At 43.4% G+C, this 25,272-nt stretch overlaps 1 protein-coding gene across 1 annotated transcript in view; it reads right to left on the reverse strand.

The window, feature by feature from the left end:
• Nucleotides 1–25,272, reverse strand: part of RNGTT (RNA guanylyltransferase and 5'-phosphatase) — a 319,301-nt gene that overhangs the window by 78,328 nt on the left and 215,701 nt on the right. Inside the window, exon 13 of the mRNA XM_068149390.1 lies at nucleotides 20,922–21,022. Coding sequence (XP_068005491.1) covers nucleotides 20,922–21,022 — 101 coding nt within the window. The remainder of the gene's footprint in view (nucleotides 1–20,921; nucleotides 21,023–25,272) is intronic.

Below are 25,272 nucleotides of genomic sequence, written 5' to 3' on the forward strand. Positions count from 1 at the left end.
GAAATAGAAATAGAAATAGAAATAGAAATAGAAATAGAAATAGAAATAGAAATAGAAATAGAAATAGAAATAGAAATAGAAATAGAAATAGAAATAGAAATAGAAATAGAAATAGAAATAGAAATGGACCAGACCAGGTTGGAAGAGAGCCCCGAGATCATCAAGTCCAACCTATCATCCAACACCATCTAATCAACTAAACCATGGCACCAAGCACCCCATCCAGTCTCTTCCTAAACACCTCCAGTGATGGTGCCTCCACCACCTCCCTGGGCAGCCCGTTCTAATGGCCAACCTCTCTTTCTGTGAAGAACTTCTTCCTAACATCCAGCCTAAACCTCTCCTGGTGCAGCTTGTGTCCTCTTGTTCTGGTGCTGGTTGCCTGGGAGAAGAGACCAACCCCCACCTGGCTACAATCTCCCTTCAGGTAGTTGTAAGGCTGAGTAAATGAGCACAGTGACCAGTCTGCTTACCTGGTTTGAGTGGATTCATTTAAGTAACTGAAGGTTGATACTTGTGCTCTTCAAGCAAGCTGCACTTACAACCTGTCTCAGCTTTCAGCATTTACATGCCATACCAATGTCAATTCTAAACCCAAAATATTATTCCAGTTTATCAGGGAATCATTTAGTCTGGAAAAGGCCTTTGAGATCATTGAGTCCAATCAGTAACACCACAATGCACAACTGAGCTTTTGAAACACAATTCTCTTAACACAAACCTAATGTGTGCACATTTTTATCAAAGTTAATGGAGAAACTAAGCACAAACATCTTGCTCAGTGAGGACTGACAGACTGCTTCTCTTCTTGAATGACAGCAGAAAAAGCTCACAAGAGTGAGTCCAGAATCAGAACTGTGCACAGATCATAAGTATCACAGCTACCAGTACATTACTTGAGAAGAGTTAAACATGCTCACAGTGAATCTTCCTTTCTAGATGGAGAAGAATAGTTCAGAGCCTCCATTAATGGATATCTAATTTACTTTTGAGCCCCCCTATCTGTGCCCTCCAAATCCAATGATCTCCCAGCATTGAATACCCACTTACAAGCAGAATGTTGTACTCCTGAGTTAGAAGATATAAAACTCCAGCATCTGATATTTGATGCTTTAAAATTCACCCCAAAGTGAAGTGCTTTTCATATACATCTGTGAAATATGATGGGTTTGATATGCAGGCTTGAAGGGGAGAGGGGGGGAAAATCAACAAAGCAAGTTCACTACCCTGGTTTTACTCTCCTCATTGCAGTCTTCCCTACCCTGTAATTAGAGATATACACATTTTATTTCATTTATAATCCACTGCTGTTTGCTCACAGTCTAATCTTTTAATACTTTGTGGGGGGGAAGAAAAAAGGCTTTACTTTTAAGTGTGAAAACAGAGAAGAATGATAGCTTTTGAAAATATTTAGTTGTTATAAGGGAGAAAAATGCCATCTGCTGGGTACAGCTGAGGACTGTCGTTTCCTTACTAATGTACCATGCTGTCCTGAGTGAGTTTTCACTTTGGGATTCATCTTTCTCCCCATCTTGAGAACTGATACAGATATATGCAGTGCTTTTTGGGGCACATGTAATAATGTCCTCATTTAAACTGTGTAACATAAAATTTCTCACTGTCAGATCTCTCACAGATCAGGAGATCTGACAATAGATAGGGTGACTAGCATATGAGCACCTCTCCTATGAGGGCAGACTGAAGGAGTTGGGGCTGTTCAGTCTGCAGAAGAGAAGGCTCCAAGGTGACCTAATTGTGGCCTTCCAGTATCTGAAAGGGGGCCTACAGGAAGGCTGGGGAGGGACTTGTCAGGATCTCAGGTAGTGATAGGACTAGGGGGAATGGAATGAAGCTGGAGGTGGGGAGATTCAGGCTAGATGTGAGGAGGAGGTTCTTCACCATGAGAGTGGTGAAACCCTGGAATGGGTTGTCCAGAGAGTTGGTCGAGGGCCCCGTCCCTGGGGGTGTTTAAGAGCAGGCTGGATGAGGCTCTGTCCAGCCTGATCTAGTGTGGGGTGTCCCTGCCCATGGCAGGGGTGTTGGAACTAGATGATCCTTGTGGTCCCTTCCAACCCTGAATGAAACTATGAAACTATGAAACTATATGAGTGATGATGCCTTTAAGCTTTCAAGAACATTAGAATCCTCTCTAAATTCCCCAATGCTTCACATGCTTTTGCATCTCCACAAATATTTAGTATATTTAGCATCTCCACAAATATAAATATTATTGCTGTCTACAACTACCTGAAGGGAGGTTGTAGCCAGGAGGTGTTTGGTCTCTTCTTCCAGGCAACCAGCATCAGAACAAGGGGACACAGTCTCAAGCTGCACCAGGGGAAGTTTAGGCTCAAAGTGAGGAGAAAATTCTTCACAGAGAGAATTGTTAGCCATTGGAATGGGCTGCCCAGGGAGGTGGTAGAGTCACCATCCTTGGAGGTGTTCAAGAGGGATTGGATGTGGCACTTGGTGCCATGCTTTAGTCATGAGGTCTGTGGTGACAGGTTGGACTCGATGATCTTTGAGGTCTCTTCCAACCTTAGTGATACTGTGATTCTGTGAGATATGGATTTTGCAGTCAAGGGAATGAACAAATTATTCAGCCTATACACACAAAATAGAGGAACACACTGGTGTTTGCTTCATGATTTGTCATATACAACTTTTCTACCACTCATAAGCCTGTGATGAAACATTGCTTGGTGAAGCACGAGTGAGATCAAGCCATTGAAAACCATATTGCTCAGGAAGGGAAAATAACAAAACAGGAGACTGTCCAGTTAAGAAATATACTCAGATGAAAAGAGTTAAAAATTGGACCTAGCACTGACTTAATGACAGGTGGATAATCTTTACAACTACCAAGTATGACAAAAGGGAGATAGAGTTCCCACATGCAAACATGAAGAGGAAGACGAGAGTTGTTTTGATTCAGTCAAGGGAACTCTTTTATATGTATGTTTCTCTTTCTAATTTTACCACCTAAAGCTGCAGTTGTCACCTGTATATATATATATATACAGGTGTATATACACAGACACATATGCACAGAAGTATATATATATATTTATAAATTCTAAAATGTGATTAAATTCACATGAAGTTGAAGCAGCTCACAACCATGGAAATCTGGGCATCAAAGGCTTATTTAGAATTATAGAATCAATCAGGTTGGAAAAGACCTCAAAGATCATCAAGTCCAACCTGTCACACAACACCTTGTGACTACTAAACCACAGCACCAAGTGCCACGTCCAATCCCCTCTTGAACACCTCCAGGGATGGTGACTCCATCACCTCCCTGGGCAGCACATTCCAATGGCTAAAAACTCTCTCAGTGAAGAACTTTCTCCTCACCTCCAGCCTAAACTTCCCCTGGTGCATTTTGAGACTGTGTCCTCTTGTTCTGGTGCTGGTTGCCTGGGAGAAGAGACCAAACCTTCCTGGCTACAACCTCCTTTCAGGTAGTTGTAGAGAGCAATAAGGTCTCCCCTGAGCCTCCTCTTCTCCAGGTTAAACAATCCCAGCTCCCTCAGCCTCTCCTCATAGGGCTTGTGCTCAAGGCCACTCCCCAGCCTTGTTGTCCTTCTCTGGACATGTTCAAGAGTCTCACATATTCCTTATATATACAGTAATGCTAAAAATCAAGTAGGTCCTGTGAAGGAACAGATCTTCCATGTGTTTAATATAAAAGTCTTGAAGTTGATTTCAGAATAGAATTCAGAACAAAACTGTGTTTGTACTTCCCAGTGTCAAAAGACTGTCTTTGTTAAAGACAAGCAAGCATGAAAGTGTATGAAAATAAGGTATCTGGGCCTTTTAGAGATCCTCTGTCAGGATGACATGCTTACATCTGCTGTCACATAGAACCAAATCTCTACTGAGAACTATTAAATGCTTTTCACAAAGCACTAGATATTCCCTGTCGAAGTGGACTCTGTGCACAAGCTCCATACAAAGTAGTTCCTGTTCTTCTCCCTATTGCTTAGGTGGGAAAAGACCTGGATTCTTCATTACCATTGACTCACCAGGCTTTGATTATGCAAATTGGCCTCCCACAGACAGAAACATGCACTTACAGCCTCGCCAATTTCAATGTGTTTCTGCAATAGGATAAGCATCTTTACCCAGGAAAAAACCAAACCAAACCAAAACAAAAACCCCGCCCCAAAACCTACAAACTGCTAGCCAAAAATAATGGCAAGTGTTAATTCACCAAGCCTATGGCAGATCCTAAGTCATTAAAGTAAGAGCTACTAAAAAATTCAATCTCTTTCCTCAGAAAACAAACTGCTTGAAATGCTAATTTAAAAAACACTTATCATACACATGTCTTTTTTTTTTCCCCTTTTAATAAAGCATCATAAATTGAGTCTCAACAAAACCAGAGATATTGGATAATTACTCTAAAAAGTAATTACACAGGTCTCTTTTCCTAATGTCTCTGAGGTTACTAGATAAGTGCACGTACCAAGAGTTGCTCCCCACTATCAAATGGGGGAGGTGAAGCTACTGATGATCTCCCAATGTTTTAGAAGCCCACAGTTGTATAGAACTACACTGATAACACTCTCATGGCAGAAATGCAAACCACCTGCATCAGGGTCATTCATTTTGTTGACACGTTTTGCTGATTTCGAAGTCCCTCTGAGTTCAGAGAACGCACAAAAAAAGCTGCAGTTCTGATTCCTGAATCAATTCCAAGGCAGTGTGATGGTATCAAAGCAAACGACGGTACTCTTGGACCTATTACTCTCATGAATTATTTTTATCTTTAGTATATTTATTGTTTGGTACAGATACCTCTCCTGTTATGATTTGTGAGTCCAGTATTATCTGCAGATTAAATAATAAAATACTCAGAGTATGACCAATGGAGAGTTCAAAATGTGTACAATATATCTGGCTGTCTACTCTGTTCTACTCTACCACGGTGACAACTTTTTTCCCCTCTGAGCTTGCTTTAGTCTTCCTTGAAATACATCACAATATGCAAGAAAATCATCTCAGCTGAGGGGGTTTTTTTCCCCCCTTAAATACATGTTTCTTTCATTCTAAACACAATGGAAAACAACTTAATAGTCAGACCTCTAACAATTTTATACTAATGCTCTCTCCTACAACGAGTTTGTAAACTCAAGAAAACAGACAATAAAATCTCATTAAGCAATGAACTAACCACCCCCCCCAACAACTGAATATTAATTCATACTGGAGGCAATTAAGACAGGAAAAATATTCTGAATTAAGGTATTGTTTATGGCACACTCACAAAATCTGGCAAACACTCCTTACCTGAAGGAGAGCAAATGCATAAATGCATTTCAAAGAAGCTCCTATGTAAAAATCCCTTAAAAGCACTTTGAAGAGGATGTTCAAGAACACTCTCTCCCTTAAGTAATATGATGTCAAAAGTTAATTTCTGCTGGTGCAAAAGCAAAATCCATTCACAAAACCAATTTCATCCTGAGAGCTGTGTATCTATTGTTCAAGCTATAGGGAAAGGAAGAGGAGCATTTCCCCTGTTTAAATCAGCCAGTTATGAAATTATGCATCTGGCAAATCTTTACAGCGTGCAGCAACGAACAGTGTCAAATTCCAGAGCATCACAAACATGCATGTTGGTTTACTTTGCAACTCAAAAGTGTTCTCTAGAAGGACAATCCCACAATTTGTAAATCAAATGTACACGCAGCAAGCACTCTGAAAAATTGATGCAGGCATAAAGGCAGCATGATGAAAGAAAAGCAAAGCTACTTACAAACACCCAATAGTTAAATGTCTAGCAGTTCCATGTTATTTGCAAAATACTTAACAACTGATCTACAAGTCATCACAGAATCATGGAAAGGACCTTTACATATCATCTACCTCATGCTCAAGAAAGTGCCAGCTTCCAGTTTGTAGCAGGTTGCTCACAGCCATATCCAGTCAACTTCTGAATGTCTCCAAAGATGGAGAAGGCATAACTTGACAGCCTACTACAGTGACTTTGCTCACACAATTTCTCCTCTCCTTCTACAATTTGTGTCCTCTGCTTTTCATTCCTTCACCATGAATCTCTGAGCAGCTTGACTCCATCTTCTCTGCCATTGGGGAGCAGTAAACAGCAATAAAGCATTATCTAGCCTTCTCTTCCTCAGCCTGAAGATACTCAGTTCTCTCAGCTTCTCTTTGTCTAATATGTTCTCCAATCCCCTTACTGTCTTGGTGGCTGTCTGCAGAACTTGCTCCTGTGCATAATATCTTTTTCATACTGGAGAGCCCAAACTCCAGATGCTGTCTCACAAATGCTAGAGAGGTGACGAATCACCAGTTCCACTTGCATCCCAATTATCAGCTGGCCATCCTTGCCATGAGAGCTGCTGCTTCAGTTTCAAAGCTTTGCCCTCCAATAGTCCAGTTTGCTTAAGCAGTCCCTAACGTGAACTTCCTCACATGTTGTTAGTAATTAATTTCACAGAATCATAGAATTGTCAGGGTTGGAAGAGACCTCAAGGATCATCTAGTTCCACCCCCGCTACCATGGGCAGGGACACCTCACACTAGATCAGGTCACTCAGAGCCAAATCCAGCCTGGCCTTAAAAACCTCCAGGAATGAGGCTTCCACCACCTCCCTGGGCAACCTGTTCCAGTGTCTCACCACCCTCATGGGGAAGAACTTCCTAAAGTTTAATCTAAAACTCCCTTCCTCTAGCTTGGATCCATTCCCCCTAGTCCTATCACTACCTGACATCCTAAAAAGTTCTGCACTCTGCCATGAGGTTCAGGGCCTTCAGAGGCCAGTCAAGACCAAAGCAAAGGCAGCACTATGCATACCTCAGCCCTTCTTCTGTCTTTTCTTACCACATCTCCGGGCTGCATCATCAGTACACCATTTTAGTTCAGTTTTTCTTCCTTATAAAAGTACCTACAAAAGTTCTTCACTTCAACTCCATCTGAGCTTTGGCTTTCTTAATTCCTTCCCTCTGCACCTAAACACTAATTTTATGTTCTCCACAGAGGCCTGTCCCTGTTTACACATTCCATCTTGTGTGAGATGACTCAGGAACTTCCCATTCAAGCCAGCCATCTGTCTGCCATACCTTTTTGTCTTCCTTGTACACTTGAAAAGTAAGTCCTTGTGGATTCTGATGAAGCTGTCCTGGGCCTTTCTGCATTTTAGGGAACCTGCCATGGGATGCTAACTACCTCTTCCTTGAAAAAGCCAAAGCCATCTTTGCTGAAGCCCAAGATCAGCTGAGGGAGCTGGGGTTGCTTAGCCTGGAGAAGAGGAGACTCAGGGGTGACCTTATTGCTGCCTACAACTACCTGAAGGACGGTTGTAGACAGGCAGAGGTTGGTCTCTTCTCCCAGGCAACCAGCACCAGAACAAGAGGACACAGTCTCAGGCTATGGCAGGGGAGGTTTAGGCTGGAGGTTAGGAGGAAGTTCTATACAGAGAGAGTGATTGCCCATTGGAATGGGCTGCCCAGGGAGGTGGTGGAGTTGCCATCGCTGGAGGTGTTCAGGAGGAGAATTGATAGGGTGCTTGGTTGAATGGTTTAGTTGATTAGGTGGTGTTGGATGATAGGTTGGACACGATGATCCTAAAAGTCTCTTCCAACCTGGTCTGGTCTGGTCTATTCTATTCTATTCTATTCTATTCTATTCTATTCTATTCTATTCTATTCTATTCTATTCTATTCTATTCTATTCTATTCTATTCTATTCTATTCTATTCCATTCCATTCCATTCCATTCCATTCCATTCCATTCCATTCCATTCCATTCCATTCCATTCTATCATTTCCTCACTGCCTGTTTCTCTCTCTCAGATTTTACCTTACAGTTGTTCAGCTGGGGATGGCATCGGCCCTCAATTACCATATTCACAAGCAGCAAGAAATGGAAGCTACATGGACAAACAGGAATAAAAAAACCAATCCACTGAAATGTAAAATAGTGCAGACAAGTGCAGGGGAGAGAAAATTCTAGAGGCATGTGGTATTTGGGAACTTTTCTTGATCTTACTTACAGATAGAACTGGACCTTTAAGAGAGTGGATAAGCATTATGACAGCTGACATGGGCAAATGGAAAGGCTGTTTTAAGGTGGCAGCTAGTTAAAAAAGAAAGCAGAAACAAGGTCTACAAAACATACAAGGCTGCATTTAAATTCCATTCTGCAAGCCTAGAGATAATTTTAGGATGATATGAGGCAAGGCTTTTAAAAATCTGGAGGAATGAGTAGCTAAAGTAGAATAATTATCTGACAGATGGAGATTGCCCAAGGCTGCCACTTGAACACACAAAAAAGATGAGGCTCAGTTCGTTTTGAAATCCAACATTAGAAATTCCAAGAGCATCCTGAGTATTAGTTGTGGAAGGTACAACATTATGTTCCATGCACCAGAGTATAAATAGAGGTTAGATTCAAAGCCTTACTTTGAAAATAGTTTTTCAGCACTGGAGTGCTATGGAAAGTTTTTAAATACCCTCCCATAAGCAATATAGAATCACAGAATCACTTTGGTTGGAAAAGACCTTTAAAATCATTATATCTAACTCTATCAAGTCTGGTGCTAAACCAAGTCCCTTGGGACCACCTTTCTGTGTCTTTTGAAACCCCCAGGGATGGTGACTCAGCTGCCTCCCTGGGGAGCCTACTCCAGGGTTTGGTAACTCTTTCAGTGAAAAGTTTATTCTAATATCCATTTCAAGCACTCCTGGTGCAACTTGAGGCCACTTACTCTCATCCTATCACTTGTTACATGGGAGAAAAGACTGAGCCCCAACAACAACCTCCTCGCTACAACCTCCTTTCAGACAGCAGCAGAGAGCAGTAAGGTCTGCCCTTAGACTACTATTCTCCAGATTGAACAATCCCAACTCCTTTAGCTATTCCTGAGACCTGTTCTCCAGACCCTTCACCACCTTCACTGCTTTTTTCTGTACCCACTCCACCACCTCAGTATCTTGTAGTGAGGGCCCCAAGACTGAACACACTACTTTAGGTGTAGCCTCTCCAGTGCTGAGCACAGGGGGACAATCACTGCTCTGGTCCTGCTAGTCACATTATACTGTTGACCTTCCTGGCCTTCTGAGCACACTGCTGGCTCACATTTAATCTGATTCACCCCTGAGGTGAAACCTACAGAGCTCTGAAGTCTCTCTTCACTGCCCTTACACTACACTTCTTGTAGATTATGCTACTATACTGCATAAATATTTATGTATCATATTCATAGAGTATAGTGTCTGGGTAAAATGTCTGTCTACTCTTTTCCATTGCAATGACAACAATGGCAGTTGTGCATGCATATATTTACCAAGGCAGTATTTGTGCCTTCCCTTCCCACGCCACCACGCTGTTCTTCGTGCACAGAACGATATTGCTTCCAGATCACTTTGCACCACCCTGCCTCTACATTTCTTCAGAACTAGTAAGACCTACTGTGGTTAACAATTGAATGCCTGAAGGTAATAGCTAAACAAATTGCCTCTTTACTTTCATTTCAACTCTCACTACTCCATCAAAAGTAAGCAGCTTCAAAGCACACACTTCCTTCAACAACAGTACAGCCACAAAGGCAGTGAACACACTCGAACCTGCACCCCTCCTGCCGTCATCCCAACACTATGCATCTGTGCATCTATCTGCAGCATCTTATTTGTTCCATAACTGCTGTGTGACATTGAATAGAATAGAATAAACCAGGTTGGAAGAGACCTTCAAGATCATCGTGTCCAACCCATCAACCAATCCAACCCAATCAACCAAACCATGAAACCAAGCACCCCATCAAGTCTCCTCCTGAACACCTCCAGTGATGGCGACTCCACCACTTCCCTGGGCAGCCCATTCCAATGGCCAATCACTCTCTCTGTGTAGAAATTCCTCCTAATCTCCAGCCTAAACCTCCCCTGGCACAGCTTGAGAGTGTGTCCTCTTGTTCTGGTGCTGGTTGCCTGGGAGAAGAGACCAACCGCTGCCTGTCTACAACCTCCCTTAAGGTAGTTGTAGAGAGCAATAAGGTCACCCCTGAGTCTCCTCTTCTCCAGGCTAAGCAACCCGCCTGCATTCTGCCTCATAACTCCACTGCGTCCAACAGCAGTGCAGCCCCAATCTTGCCTGTGATCTTTGGAGGCTAGAGGAATATGGAATTACGACCTTTATCGCCAGGGTACGATTTGTAAATGACTCTCAGTGACTGATGGCATGTGAAAGAAGTTTGTGTTCTCTGATAATGAGCATTCTGCAAACAGGTGAGAAGGCCAGCCTAAACCAACAATTTAGGAATCATGTAGAAGGGGAATGGAATGAAGCTGGAGGTGGGGAGATTCAGGCTGGATGTGAGGAGGAAGTTCTTTATCATGAGATTGGTGAAACCCTGGAATGGGTTGTCCAGGGAGATGGTTGAGGCCCTGTCCCTGGAGGTGTTTAAGCCCAGGCTGGATGAGGCTCTGGCCAGCCTGAACTAGTGTGGGGTGTACCTGGGCATGGCAGGGGGGTTGGAACTAGATGATCCTTGTGGTCCTTTCTAACCCTGACTGATACTATGATACTATGAATTGAAAGAGAGAAGGAAGCAGGAAAATTTGAGCCAAACACATTCTCATGTCAGTTCTACAGATCTTAGCTGATCCAATTAACTTGCATGATTTTTCCAATCAGTTATCAGTTGTTTTTTTCTTTAAACATAGAAGACTGACTAGCTTATAAAAAGGATAAGCATGAGTAGCTTATAAAAAGGATAAGCCACCCTGTTACAGAGCACATCGCTTTATGACAGCAAATCAAGAATATCATGTTATTTTGAACCTGCAGCAGCCTCCTGCCTCTTTTGAGCTCTAATTTACAGAACAAAAAGGACAACATCACACTGAACAAAAGGAAAGCATTCACTTGCCTGCAGTCATGATACTTACATTTGGTTATTAATTTCTAATTACCACTGTCTCCAAGATGTTTAGCCCCTGCTGTCAAGATCTGAAGTCCCTGCTTGGCCTTGAATGTACTGTACTTTACCTGATATTGTTTAGGAATGGAACGGAATGGAATGGAATGGAATGGAATGGAATGGAATGGAATAGAATAGAATAGAATAGAATAGAATAGAATAGAATAGAATAGAATAGACCAGACCAGGTTGGAAGAGACCTTCAAGATCATCATGTCCAACCTACCATCCAACACCACCTAATCAACTAAACCATGCAACCAAGCACCCTGTCAAGTCTCCTCCTGAACACCTCCAGTAATGGTGACTCCACCAGCTCCTCGGGCAGCCCATTTCAATGGGCAATCACTCTCTCTGTATAGAACTTCTTTCTAACATCCAGCCTAAACCTCCCCTGGCACAGCTTGAGACTGTGTCCTCTTGTTCTGGTACTGGCTGCCTGGGAGAAGAGACCAACCTCTGCCTGTCTACAACCTCCCTTAAGGTAATTGTAGAGAGCAATAAGATCACCCCTGAGTCTCCTCTTCTCCAGGCTAAGCAATCCAAGCTCCCTCAGTCTCTCCTTATAGGGCTTGTGTTCCAAACCCCTCACCAACTTTGTTGCCCTTCTCTGGACAGGCTCCAGCAATTCAACATCCTTCCTAAACTGAGGAGCTTGACAACAACCAAGCTAAACAGAACTTTGTCTAAACACTGTGTGATTTCTTTTTCCCCCATGTGGTCTACCAAATCATGGATGTACTGAAAAACCAATTTAGACTTGCTAGTAACAAAGAGTTTATGTCTCCTTCAGATGACTTTTTAAAAGAAACCAAGCCTTTATTACTATTTCTCTAAGAGCAATAAAATTCTTCCTTCTTTCCAATACTTCAAGATCCTCTATACAATTGGTAGCACTCTCTAATTTGAGATGCTATTGAATTGACCCAGTAAGATATTAATTCAAAGCCAATAAAATCAAAGCCTTGCCTGTACTTTGATTTTAGCACATCTCATAAAGATAAAATTCAGGGACTTGCACAGGCTAATTAAAAAGCTGTAAAAGGAAGCATGGGCATTTAAGAAATTCTGGGTTTGGATGCTACTATAAATCTGGCACTGTGTAGACATTTTCATTTGATATTTGTGATATTTAAATAAGGCCTAGAGCTGGCATGGGCTTTTTTTGTTTCTTTTTTCTAAGAAATATTCTGAGAGTCAGACATTTGGGGAAAAAAAACATCTCAGCTGTTTAAAAACAGTCCTGACTGTGAGATCATAGAATCATAGAACATGAGAGGTTGGAAAGGACCTCCAGAGATCATCGAGTCCAAGACCCCTTGCCAAAGCAGGATCACCTACGGTAGTCTGCATGGCAATGCACCCAGGTGGGTTCTGAAAGAAGAAAGAAGGAAACTCCATATCCCCCCTGGGCAGCCTGTTCCAGTGCTCCATCACCCTCACTGTAAAGAAGTTTCTCCTCATCTTGAGGTGAAACCTTCTATGTTCCAGTTTGTACCTGTTGTTCCTTGTCTTATTACTGTGCACCACTGAAAAGAGATTGGGCCCCTCCACTTGACACCCACCCCTCAGAAATTCATAGACATTGATCAGATCCCCTCTCAAGATCAGATTCCCTTCTCAAGACTAAACAGCTCCAGGTCTCTCAGTCTCTCTTCACAGGGGAGATGCTCAAGTCCCCTAATCATCCTTGTGGCTCTCCGTTGGACTCTCTCCAGCAGATCCCTGTCTCTCTTGAACTGGGGAGCCCAAAATTGGACACAGAAGATAACTGAGATACTGCACACAGCAATTAAATATCCTCCACATTCCCTTCTCCTAAGGTCATTTGGAAATGCTGTTGATGTGTTTACATCCTCCTCCTTTTATTTTCTATGTGAGCAAAGCCTTTCTGTGAACATCAAATCACCTGGGGAGGGGATGATTACATCAAGAACTGAGGAGTGTCTCAACAAAGGTAAGGTAAGGTAAGATGTATCATCTCTGTCCACCAAGAGAGCAGCTGCCATGGGGGTGTGCTGGAAAGACCCCCTGTAATGTACAACTGTAGTGGTTTAAGCCTGAATTGGAGTTTAAGAGCTCAGGTGGTAGCAAGAAACAGAACTCCTCCCCTTACCCTTGAAGAGACTGGAGGTAAATCTACCAAAAATAATCTGGAGGCAGTTTGGAAGTAGGAGAAGTAAATTTTTTAACAAATTTAATATTAGTAGCAGGGAAGGTTTACAAGGGTAGGGAATTAGGATGAATAGGAGAATAGAATCACAGAATCAGTCAGGGTTGGAAGGGAGCACAAGGATCATCTAGTTCCAACTCCCCTGCCATGGGCAGGGACACCCCACACTACATCAGGCTGCCCAGAGCCTCATCCAGCCTGGGCTTAAACACCCCCAGGGACGGGGCCTCAACCACCTCCCTGGACAACCCATTCCAGGGCTTCACCACTCTAATGGGGAAGAACTTCCTCCTCACATCCAGCCTGAATTCCCCTACCTTCCAGCTTCATTCCATTCCCCCTAGTCCTATCACTACCTGAGATCCTAAGAAGTCCCTCCCAGCCTTCTTGTAGGTCCCCTTCAGATACTGGAAGGCCACAATGAGGTCACCTCAGAGCCTTCTTTTCTCCAGACTGAACAGCCCCAACTCTTTCAGTGTGCTAGACACACTCTCCTTAATGCACCCCAGGATACCACTGGCCCTCACGGCCACAAGGGCACATTGCTGTCCCACGGGGAACTTATCATCCACCAGGACTCCCAGGTCCTTTTCCACAGGGCTGCTCTCCAGCAGATCATCATCATTTAGAAAATAAATCAAGGCACTTTTACATGATCAAAAAGCTCCAGTTCACACTGCTGACATAAGACCATTACCTTATTAAACCTGAAACAATGGAGAAGTGCTGAGAAGTGGGTCTGTTGTTTTAAAACACACATAACATGAGGACTTCGAAGTTCAGCTGCTGTGTTTCCCCACAGATAAACAACGAGGCACTCCCTGGTTTTGCTGATTTAGTTAAGGTTTTAACTGTGTTGGATTTTGTGTGTGAAAGAGGGTGTTTTGAGTTTGGGGTTTGCTTTGGTCTGTTTTAAGGGGATGTGACTATATTGATGTGATGAGAAGAGATTGGGAGAAAAACCTAAGTGGAAATTCATGCAAACACAACATAAAGAGTCAATCTAACCCTCATGCTGATGCTTGGACAGGCTGGACTGTGACAATACACAGGGGACAATTACCATGGCTCAGCTGATACACCGTAATTCACTAAGGTGCACTAATGCAATTGCTCTCAAAATCTACACTGAACAGGAGTGTCAGCATTAGGTCACCAAGGTTACAGAAATCCTGCCTTTGCCTTTATGTTTGTTATTTGTTATGCAGTCTTCATCCTTCCAGGGATGCTCATTCTAAAGGTACTTCATACATCAGAAGCCAAATGGTTCTTTTTACTTGAATGGCGAAGCTCCCTCTGGTATCAATGGGATAACTGAACCCTAGATAAAGCCAAATGGTTATTCATCCATAATTGAGCAACATCTGGGGTGAAACACGGCAGCTATTTTGCAGTTAGCATTACTACTGCAGACTGATCTATGGATGGAAATGCACCACTGAAAGCACAAGGGAGTTTTAGGTAGATGGAAAATAATCATCCTGACTAAAATCTGGCAAACTCCCTAGAGGCAACTCCTTTATTCACATGAAAAATGCAGCGGATTGTTTACAATTGTTCAGGATCTCAATTACACATGCCATCCAAAAGACATGTCCAACAGCTGACAGTCCTCTAATCTCTTGCTACTGAATAAATAATGCTCCTGCATGCTTTTTTTTTCACTATTTAAGTGATCAGGGAACTATAAATACAATGGCTGCACGGTTAGAGACTTTGCTATACAGGCTTAGGCTGTGGCACTACTGGCTAGGCTGTGAACTTTGACAAGATCACACAGGCTCACAGCACAGGTTTAGACACATCTGCATTTCAAGATTTAAAGATGAGTCAGCAAATCAGAACAGAGAGCTTGGAAGTGACAGAGAATCTCCATTCTCATTGTTTCAAGCTGTCAAGTATCTGAGATCAATACTTAAAGATTTTGGCTCTCATTTGTTGGTACGAGACCAACACAAAGGCATAACTTCTATTCCCATAAGTATTATTACACACAAAGTCTGGAAGAGTACTTTTGACTAAATCTGTATTACTTTGCTGTCAAATGCATGACAGCTTTCTTCTTGAATTACTGAAGAAGCTTTTTTACCTGAAAGGCTGAAGCTAGTAACAGTGCTTGCTTTTCATCTCAGTGGGATGGGGGAGAGGCAGGCAGACTAATGCTGCCATGGCAGGATTGCCGTTAGTAAGCCATTCAGTTCAGGATAACTGAATTTGTAGTTAGGATTAGAAATCAACCATTTTATTACAGCAGTGCTCAGAAATCAGTAACTGCCTTTTTTATAGTCTAGAATTAAAAATGCTTCTTTTGAAACCCCACTCAACAACTTGGAAATCAGCACAATGCTGATATTTCCCCCAATGAAATGAGATTTTACCAAGCGATAAATTGGGTACTCCAATGAACAACTGAAGCAGTTAAACCTGGAGTATTTTATTCATTGTTTGTGTTTAAATGGGCACAAGCTATCCAGTTCTGGGCCCCTCAGTTTAGCAAAGAGTTGCTGGAACGCGTCCAGAGAAGGGCAACAAAGTGGGTGAGGGGTTTGGAGCACAAGCCCTATGAGGAGAGGCTGAGGGAGCTGGGGTTGCTTAGCCTGGAGAAGAGGAGGCTCAGGGGTGACCTTATTGCTGTCTACAACTACCTGAAGGGAGCTTGTAGCCAGGTGGGAGTTGGTCTCTTCGCCCAGGCAACCAGCACCAGAACAAGAGGACACAGTCTCAAGCTGCACGAGGGGAGATTTAGACTGGATATTAGGAAGAAATTCTTCATAGAGAGAGTGATTGGCCATTGGAATGGGCTGCCCAGAGAGGTGGTGGAGTTGCCATCACTGGAGGTGTTTAGGAGGAGACTGGATGGGGTGCTTGGTGCCATGGTTTAGTTGATTAGATAGTGTTGGATGATAAGTTGGACATGATGATCTCAAAGGTCTCTTCCAACCTGGTCTGGTCTGTTCTATTCTACTATTTTCTTTTCTATTCTATTCTATTCTATTCTATGCTATGCTATGCTATGCTATGCTATGCTATTTCTATTTCTTCTATTTCTATTTCTATTTCTATTTCTATCTATTTCTATTTCTATTTCTATTTCTATTTCTATTTCTATTTCTATTTCTATTTCTATTTCTATTTCTATTTCTATTTCTATTTCTATTTCTATTTCTATTTCTATTTCTATTTCTATTTCTATTTCTATTTCTATTCTATCTCATAGGCCATTACTTACCATAAATACTTTTTTCCCAGCTATGCCATATTATTATTTTTCACCCAATACTTCATAACTTTTCATTTTGTTGGATGAATGCACTTACATTGCTTAGCCTGGAGAAGGGGAGATTCAGGGGTGACCTTATTGCTGTCTACAACTACCTGAAGGGGGGTTGTAGACAGGCAGAGGTTGGTCTCTTCTCCCAGGCAACCAGCACCAGAACAAGAGGGCACAGTCTCAGGCTGCACCAGGGGAGGTTTAGGCTGGAGGTTAGGAGGAAGTTTTACACAGAGAGAGTGATTGCCCATTGGAATGGGCTGCCAGAGGAGGTGGTGGAGTCACCATCACTGAAGGTGTTCAGGAGGAGACTTTATAGGGTGCTTGGTTGCATGGCTTAGTTGATTAGGCGGTGTTGGATGATAGGTTGGACGCGATGATCTTGAAGGTCTCTTCCAACCTGGTTTATTCCAATTCCAATTCCAATTCCAATTCCAATTCCAATTCCAATTCCAATTCCAATTCCAATTCCAATTCCAATTCTAATAGCAGTCAAGTGTCAACTGAGCTGAAGTGAAATGTATCTGGAAGAACTGTGCCTTATTTATCAATTATCAGATTTCTCAAATGATTCTTCATGTGTAAGGAACATAACATTACTATATTGAAGTATCACAGTATTTACTGACTACTCCAGATAATTATTTCCATACTATGAGTAATACACTTATTTTAGCTGGAATATGGGAGAATTTTATCACCCTTTACAATTACCTGAAAGAAGGCTGTAGAGAGATGGGTGTTGGCTTCTTCTCACAAGTCACAGCTGACAGGGCAAGAGGAAATGGCACCAAGTTATGCCAGCGGGTGGTTAGGTTAGACAGGGGAAACTTCTATACGAAAAGGATTACCAAAGGCTGGAACAAGCTGCCCAGGGAAGCGGATGAATCTCCATCCCTGCATGTATTATGAAGCCATCTAGATATGGTGCTTAAGGATGTGGTGTAGTAGTGACCCTGGTAGAGTTAGATAATGGTTGGACTTGATGATTTTAAAGATCTTTTCCAACCATGGTGATTCTGTATTCAGTATTCAGTATCTCCAAGGTTGGAAGAGACCTCAAAGATCATTGAGTCCAACCTGTCACCACAGACCTCATGACTAGAGTAGGGAGGACACTACTGCCCACTGCAGGCTTGAACTCACAACCTTCCCATTAAGGGTCAATCAAAGGCTACTACAGTCTATTTAAAAGCTCCAGCAGAAGTCTTAAGAACATTATAACAAAAATAATCCACCTGTCAAATAATGGACATTTTTTGATTTGTTTTTATTTTTCAGTAAGAAATATTCCTTATTATACTGTTCTGTAACTTAGATAAAAGCCAAATGAACATGAAATAGTTAATAATGAAAGAGCTCCCAAACAGAGAGGGACCCGATTGACAGCCACCTAAACGTGAGCCAGCAGTGTGCCCAGGTGGCCAAGAAGGCCAATGGCATCCTGGCCTGCATTAGGAATAGTGTGGCCAGCAGGAGCAGGGAGGTCATTCTGCCTCTGTACTCTGCACTGGTTAGGCCACACCTTGAGTACTGTGCCCAGTTCTGAGCCCCTCAGTTTAGGAAGGACATGGAGACAATTGAACATGTCCAGAGAAGGGCAACAAGGCTGGGGAGAGGCCTTGATCACAAGCCCTATGAGGAGAGGCTGAGGGAGCTGGGATTGTTTAGCCTGGAGAAGAGGAGGCACAGAGGAGATCTTATTGCTTTCTACAACTACCTGAAGGGAGGTTGTAGCCAGGAAGGGGTTGGTCTCTTCTCCCAGGCAACCAGCACCAGAACAAGGGGACACAGTCTCAAGCTGTGCCAGGGGAGGTTTCAGCTCAAGATGAGGAGAAAGTTCTTCACCGAGCGAGTCATTCGCCATTGGAATGTGCTGCCCAGGAAGGTGGTGGAGTCACCATCCCTGGAGGTGTTCAAGAGGGGATTGGACATGGCACTTGGTGCCATGGTCTAGTCCTGAGGTCTGTGGTGACAGGTTGGACTCGATGATCTTTGAGGTCTCTTCCAACCTTAGTGATACTGTGATACTGTGAAATGTTTGAGCAGATTTTAGTTATGTCTGTGTTTATTATATGTATATTTATTTATAACTATATTGGAAGTCATATTCAAATGTTCATGTATATTCTCTGAAACAGCTGTGTTGTTACTGAGAACTTAATGTTGTGTTTTCAAACACAAACATCTAAATAGATTCTTCTGACCTCATGCAATGCTCAGCAGTTAGCAGCTGAGTACATTGTGGAGTATAAACTCCATATCCTTACAATACTTTCTACTCAACAAATGTATTTATTAACATGATGTGCAAATGCCTAAAAGTTAGATGGGCCAGTACTAGCACTCTGGAATATGTCAGCAATATATGACTTAATTCTCTTGAGCCACCTGTGGCACCAAGAAAAAGAAAAGCTGACACCTGAAATTAATCCCTTACGTTCAAACATTGAGCAACCTAAAATCAATTCACTTCATTTCAAACAAAATCTTTTCCAAGGCAAGCTTTAACCGAGTAACTCAATCTTCCCCTTCCCCTCCCTGGCACAGCTTAACATGGAAAGCAAGTTTGCTGATGACACCAAGCTGTGTGGTGCAGCAGACATGCTGGAGGGAAGGGAGGCCATCCAGAGGGACCTGGACAGGCTGGAGAGGTGGGCACAAGCCAACCTCATGAGGTTCAGTAAGAGCAAGTGCAGGGTCCTGCATCTGGGTCGAGGCAATCCCAGGCACAAATCCAGGCTGGGCAGTGACTGGCTGGAAAGCAGCCCTGAGGAGAGAGACTTGGGGGTGCTGGTGGACAAGAAGCTCAACAGGAGCTCTCAGTGTGCACTTGCAGCCTGCAAAGCCAATCAGATCCTGGGCTGCATCAGGAGAAGTGTGGCTAGCAGGTCGAGGGAGGTGATCCTCCCCCTCTACTCAGCCCTGGTGAGACCCCACCTGGAGTACTGCCTCCAGTTCTGGAGCCCCTATTACAAGAGGGATGTGGAGGTGCTGGAAGGTGTCCAGAGAAGGGCCACAAGGATGATCAGAGGGCTGGAGCACCTCTCCTATGAGGACAGACTGATGGAGTTGGGGCTGTTCAGTCTGGAGAAGAGAAGGCTCCGAGGTGACCTAATTGTGGCCTTCCAGTATCTGAAGGGGGCCTACAGGAAGGCTGGGGAGGGACTTTTCAGGATCTCAGGTAGTGATAGGACTAGGGGGAATGGAATGAAGCTGGAGGTGGGGAGATTCAGGCTGCATGTGAGGAGGAGGTTCTTCCCCATGAGAGTGGTGAAGCCCTGGAATGGGTTGTCCAGGGAGGTGGTTGAGGCCCCGTCCCTGGAGGTGTTTAAGCCCAGGCTGGACGAGGCTCTGGCCGCCTGATGTAGTGTGGGGTGTCCCTGCCCATGGCAGGGGGGTTGGAACTAGATGATCCTTGTGATCCCTTCCAACCCTGACTGATACTATGATACTATGAAATCGCCCCTACTAAATGTGAGCAGAGACAGAACTAGGCAAACAGTATTTAGAACGGATGCAATGCAAAGATTTACACATCTTCCTAGATTCAAAGGTCCCTCAAAGGTCATCTTGTCCAACCCCCAGGCAGTGAGCAGGGACAGCTCCAACTAGATTAGGCTGCCCAGGAACACCTCAAGTCTGATATTGAATGTCTCCAGTACCAGGGTCAACCACATCCCTGGGCAGCCTGTTCTAGTATTTTACCTCTCTCATTGTAAAGAACTTCCTCCTTATGTCCAACCTAAATGTACTCTGCTCCAGGCTAAAATCACAGCCCCTTGTCCTATTGCTACAAGCCCTTCTAAAGAGTCCTTCCCCAGGATTCCTGTAGGTTCCCTTCAAATATTGAAATGCAGTTACAAGTTCTCCCTAAAGCCTTCTCCTCTCCAGGCTGAACAGCTCCAATTCATTCAGTCACAGGAAGTGCTCCAGCCTTCTGATCATCTTCATGGCCCTCCTCTGGACCCGCTCAACAAGTCCATGGCTCTCCTGTGTTGGAGGCCTCAGAGCTGGGCACGGTACTCCAAGTGATGTCTCACCAGAGAGATGCACTAGTATTGATTAAGATTTTAATGGTTTCAAAGGCAGTATCTAAGAATACTGAGTAAAACTGCTTTGTTTTTTTTTTCCTCTAAGCAAACAAGTGGCTGTTTGTCACTTCTAAACTGGAAGAAAGCTTAGGCTGGTATGACTTTGCATAAAACTAATGAAAACCAGTTACATTATATAAGAGATTAAGCTAATATAGCCTGTCTGCTATCTGAAAGCATAAGGAGCAGTGCCAAATCCAAAAAGGACTTTTAAAAGAAATTTCATTACACAATTTCAGTACATTTCCATTATAAACATCTGCCACTGGTTTCAGTACAGCACTGATCACCACTGTTGCCTATATATTGCAACGAACAAATTCTACAGAATACAGAAAGGCTTAGCCCTAGGAAATGTCAAGAAGTATCAGAGGAGAGATTAAGTGCAAAGGGACATTCACATGAGTGTTATACATTTAAAAAGGGAAGAGATTACATACCCCTCTCCACCAATTCTGGTTATCTTCAGGCGGAAATCAACAGAGTTCAGGCTGGGGGGCTTCCATTTCAAAATATCATCACATCGGCCAGGCCTGTATTTCTGAAGCAAATGAAAAAGCAGTTTAATTAGGCTTATTGTTTTTTGCTGGATTTAAAAGTTACAGTTCAGCATTTCAGGCTATATTAGCTGTCTCAAATGAATTACAATGCTCAGTGACGGAAACCATGAATCCCATTGCCATGGAGGTAGTTGTGCTTCACTACTTTATTTGCTGCTGCCTTTTAAAACTGCTAAGCCTTGTAGCCCAGGCACTGCATAGCACAAACAAGCTGAGAATGGAAATAAAGATTAGCATACTTCATTATGTCTCCCTGGCTAATGGAAAAGTTCAAGACAGAAAATAAGCATCAAGAAGAATGTGGCCAGCAGAAGCAGGAAGGTATTCTGCCCCTGTACACTGCACTGGTTAGGCCACACCTCGAGTACTGTGTCCAGTTCTGGGCCCCTCAGTTTAGGAAGCAGGTTGACTTGCTGGAGCGTGTCCAGAGAAGGGCAACAAAGTTGGTGAGGGGCTTGGAACACAAGCCCTATGAGGAGAGACTGAGGGAGATGGGGATGCTTAGTCTGGAGAAGAGGAGGCTCAGGGGTGACCTTATTGCTGTCTACAACTACCTGAAGGGGGGTTGTAGACAGGCAGAGGTTGGTCTCTTCTCCCAGGCAGCCAGTACCAGAACAAGGGGACACAGTCTCAGGCTGCACCAAGGGAGGTTCAGGCTGGAGGTCAGGAGGAAGTTTTACACAGAGAGAGTGATTGCCCATTGGAATGGGCTGCCTGGGGAGGTGGGGGAGTCCCCATCACTGGAGGTGTTCAGGAGGAGACTTGACAGGGTGCTTGGTTGCATGGTTTAGTTGATTAGGTGGTGTTGGATGATAGGTTGGACGCAATGATCTTCAAGGTCTCTTCCAACCTGGTCTATTCTATTCTATTCTATTCTATTCTATTCTATTCTATTCTATTCTATTCTATTCTATTCTATTCTATTCTATTCTAAGCAGCAGAGTAACAAATGAAAATGTTGAGATAGATAAAGAAATAGCAATAGAAATATAGCAATAGATCTAGATAGATACAGATATAGATACTCGATGATCTTTGAGGTCTCTTCCAACCTTAGTGATACTGTGATACTGTGATACAGAGATAGATAGATCAGATAAGATCAGATACAGATATAGATTAGATATAGGTATATAGATAGAGCAATATATTAGATATAGATATATAGATATAGCAATAGATAGATAGATATAGATGATATAGATAGGCTTCAAATGAGAGAAGAGCAGATTTAGATTGGATGTTAGGAACAAGTTCTTTACTATGAGGGTGGTGGAACACTGGAACAGGTTGCCCAGGGAGGTAGTTGAGACCCATTCCCTGGAGATACTCAAGGTGAGGCTCAACAGGACTCTGAGCAGCCTGATCTAATTGAGGATGTCTCTGCTGACTGTGGGAGAGGTTGGACTAGATTACCTTTGGAGGTCCCTTCCAGCCTAGACCATTCTGTGATTAGATAGACAGACACAAACATTGATTATATGTATATAAACATTTTATATCATAGTATCATAGTATCAGTCAGGGTCGGAAGGGACCACAAGGATCATCTAGTTCCAACCCCCCTGCCATGGGCAGGGACACCCTACACTCGATCAGGCTGGCCAGAGCCTCATCCAGCCTGGTCTTAAAACACCTCCAGGGACAGCGCCCCAAACACCTCCCTGGACAACATTCACATACACACACACACATTCAGATACATATATACAACATTTATGTGTGTGTGTATATAAAAGATACATTTAAAATCATCTCAACATTTCTGAGTCATTTAATGAATTATATCTTTATTATCCATGCTGCTGGTTAACACAACACGAAAAAGCCAGCAGTCACCATGCTGCCAACTATCAGGAAGGCCTATCAGAATCATGGGTTTTAATACCAAAGGAATTCAATCATGTAAAGATTAAAGAACATCTTTACCATGAGGGTAGTGGAAAACTGTAACAGCTTGCCCAGGGATGTGTTTGAGGCCTCACCCCTGGAGATGTTCAAGGTGAGGCTCAACAGGGTCCTGGCAACCTGATCTAGTTGAGGATGTCCTTGCTTACTCCAGAGGGGGTTGGACTAGATGACCTTTGGAGGTCTGTTCCAACCCAAACCATTCTATGATTCTATGATATACAAGGACATAAATAAGGGAACATCTGTTGCTTAAGGGAAAGGGTACCCACTTGAACCAAAAGTTAGAAGGAGCAAATTTCTCTTCAATTAGGGCTTTGGTTTCTCATGGATTTTTCTATCATCTGCTTCAGTTTACTACTTTGCTGTTTTGTTCACCCCTAGCTATTAGTGAGATCCAACCTGATCTTTCCCTGCTAGGATGTCTTTCATGACAATGATGAAGAATTAACATGAATAGGGGAAAAGTAAAAGAGTATCTTTGGGCAATAGAGCCATCAGCAGCACGACATTGCAGCCATGCTGTGCTAAGTATGTGCAAAATGCAAAGTTCATTGAAGATAAAAACTTAACAGTTCTAGACCTGAAGTGACAAAAGCAGCTGAAAACTTTTCTTGTTCCTGATGGAAGAATAGAAAGTTATTCTGTTCAAAATAACTGCAGCATATCTTGGTTATCATTTGTCAGTGAAAAGATGGTGTGTGACTTCTGCTAGACAGTACGTAAAGGCAAGCTTCACATAACTGAAACCTAAATTAGCTCCAAACATTTTTAGCTGGAGTTCTGCTACACATGACAAAAATAACCTACTAAAAGCTTCTTCTGGAATTGGAATGTGGCTGGGTAGAGCGCATCACAGTATCACAGGATCACCAAGGTTGGAACAGACCTCAAAGATCATCGAGTCCAACCTGTCACCACAGACCTCAGGACTAGACCATGGCACCAAGTGCCACGTCCAATCCCCTCTTGAACACCTCCAGGGATGGTGACTCCACCACATCCCTGGGCAGCACATTCCAATGGCTAACAACTCTCTCTGTAAAGAACTTTCTCCTCACCTCCAGCCTAAACTTCCCCTGGCACAGCTTGAGACTGTGTCCTCTTGTTTTGGTGTTGGTTGCCTGGGAGAAGAGACCAACCCCTTCCTGGCTACAACCTCACTTCAGGTAGTTGTAGAGAGCAATGAGGTCTCCCCTTAGCCTCCTCTTCTCCAGGCTAAACAATCCCAGCTCCCTCAGCCTCTCCTCATAGGGCTGTGTTCAAGGCCTCTCCCCAGCCTTGTTGCCCTTCTCTGGACACGTTCAAGTGTCTCAATATCCTTCCTAAACTGAGGGGCCCAGAACTGGACACAGGACTCAAGGTGTGGCCTAACCAATGCAGAGTACAGGGGCACAATGACTTCCCTGCTCCTGCTGGCCACACTATTCCTAATGCAGGCCAGGATGCCATTGGCCCTCTTGGCCACCTGGGCACACTGCTGGCTCATGTTTAGGCAGCTGCCAATCAGCACCCCCAGGTCCCTTTCTGTTTGGGAGCTCTCCAGCCACTCTGACCCCAGCCTGTAGCTCTCCCTGGGGTTGTTATGACCAGAGTGCAGCACCCAGCACTTGGATTTGTTGAATGCCATCCTGTTGGACTCTGTCCATCTGTCCAGTTGGTTGAGGTCCCTCTGCAGAGCCCTTCTCCCCTCTAACAGATCAACATCTGCTTCAAACTGGTGTCATCTGCACATTTGCTGATGACTGACTCAATCCCCTCATCCAGATCATCTTATGTTCTGTCTTGATTATGGTCCTCAGACTGTTTGAGATGGAGAGCATCAGGCATTCCGTTCTGGTTCCTCTTCTGGGCATTATAAACCCATCTCAAATATCTGCAGTAGAGTCATCTGCCCAGCCTTACTATTCTAATCATGTAAGGCTCTGCACTGAATTTCTCCACAATCTTCTCCTCAACATGTGAATAAATTGTAAATGATTTATCCTTGCCCTTGCAACATACAAGAGTTGCTTCTGAAACCTCTTATCTATGCCTGCTCCCCTTCCACATGTTCTATTTTACTCCTTCCCAACTACCACAGAATCATGGAATGCATCAGGTTGGAAGGAATCCTCAAAGGTCATCTTGTCCAAACCCCTGCAGCAAGTAGGGACATCTCCAACTAGATCAGGTTGCTCAGGGCCACATCAAGTTTGACTTTGAATGTCTCCAGGGATGGGGGCTTCAACCATATTTCAGGACACCCTATTCCAGTATTTTACTACCCTCATTGTAAAGAACTTCCTCCTTATGTCCAAACAAAATCTACCCTGCTCTAGTT

This window comes from Melanerpes formicivorus, unplaced genomic scaffold (assembly GCF_026170545.1).
Source record: "Melanerpes formicivorus ecotype bairdi unplaced genomic scaffold, bMelFor1.0.p_v2 SCAF_2, whole genome shotgun sequence".
Lineage (NCBI taxonomy): Eukaryota > Metazoa > Chordata > Aves > Piciformes > Picidae > Melanerpes > Melanerpes formicivorus.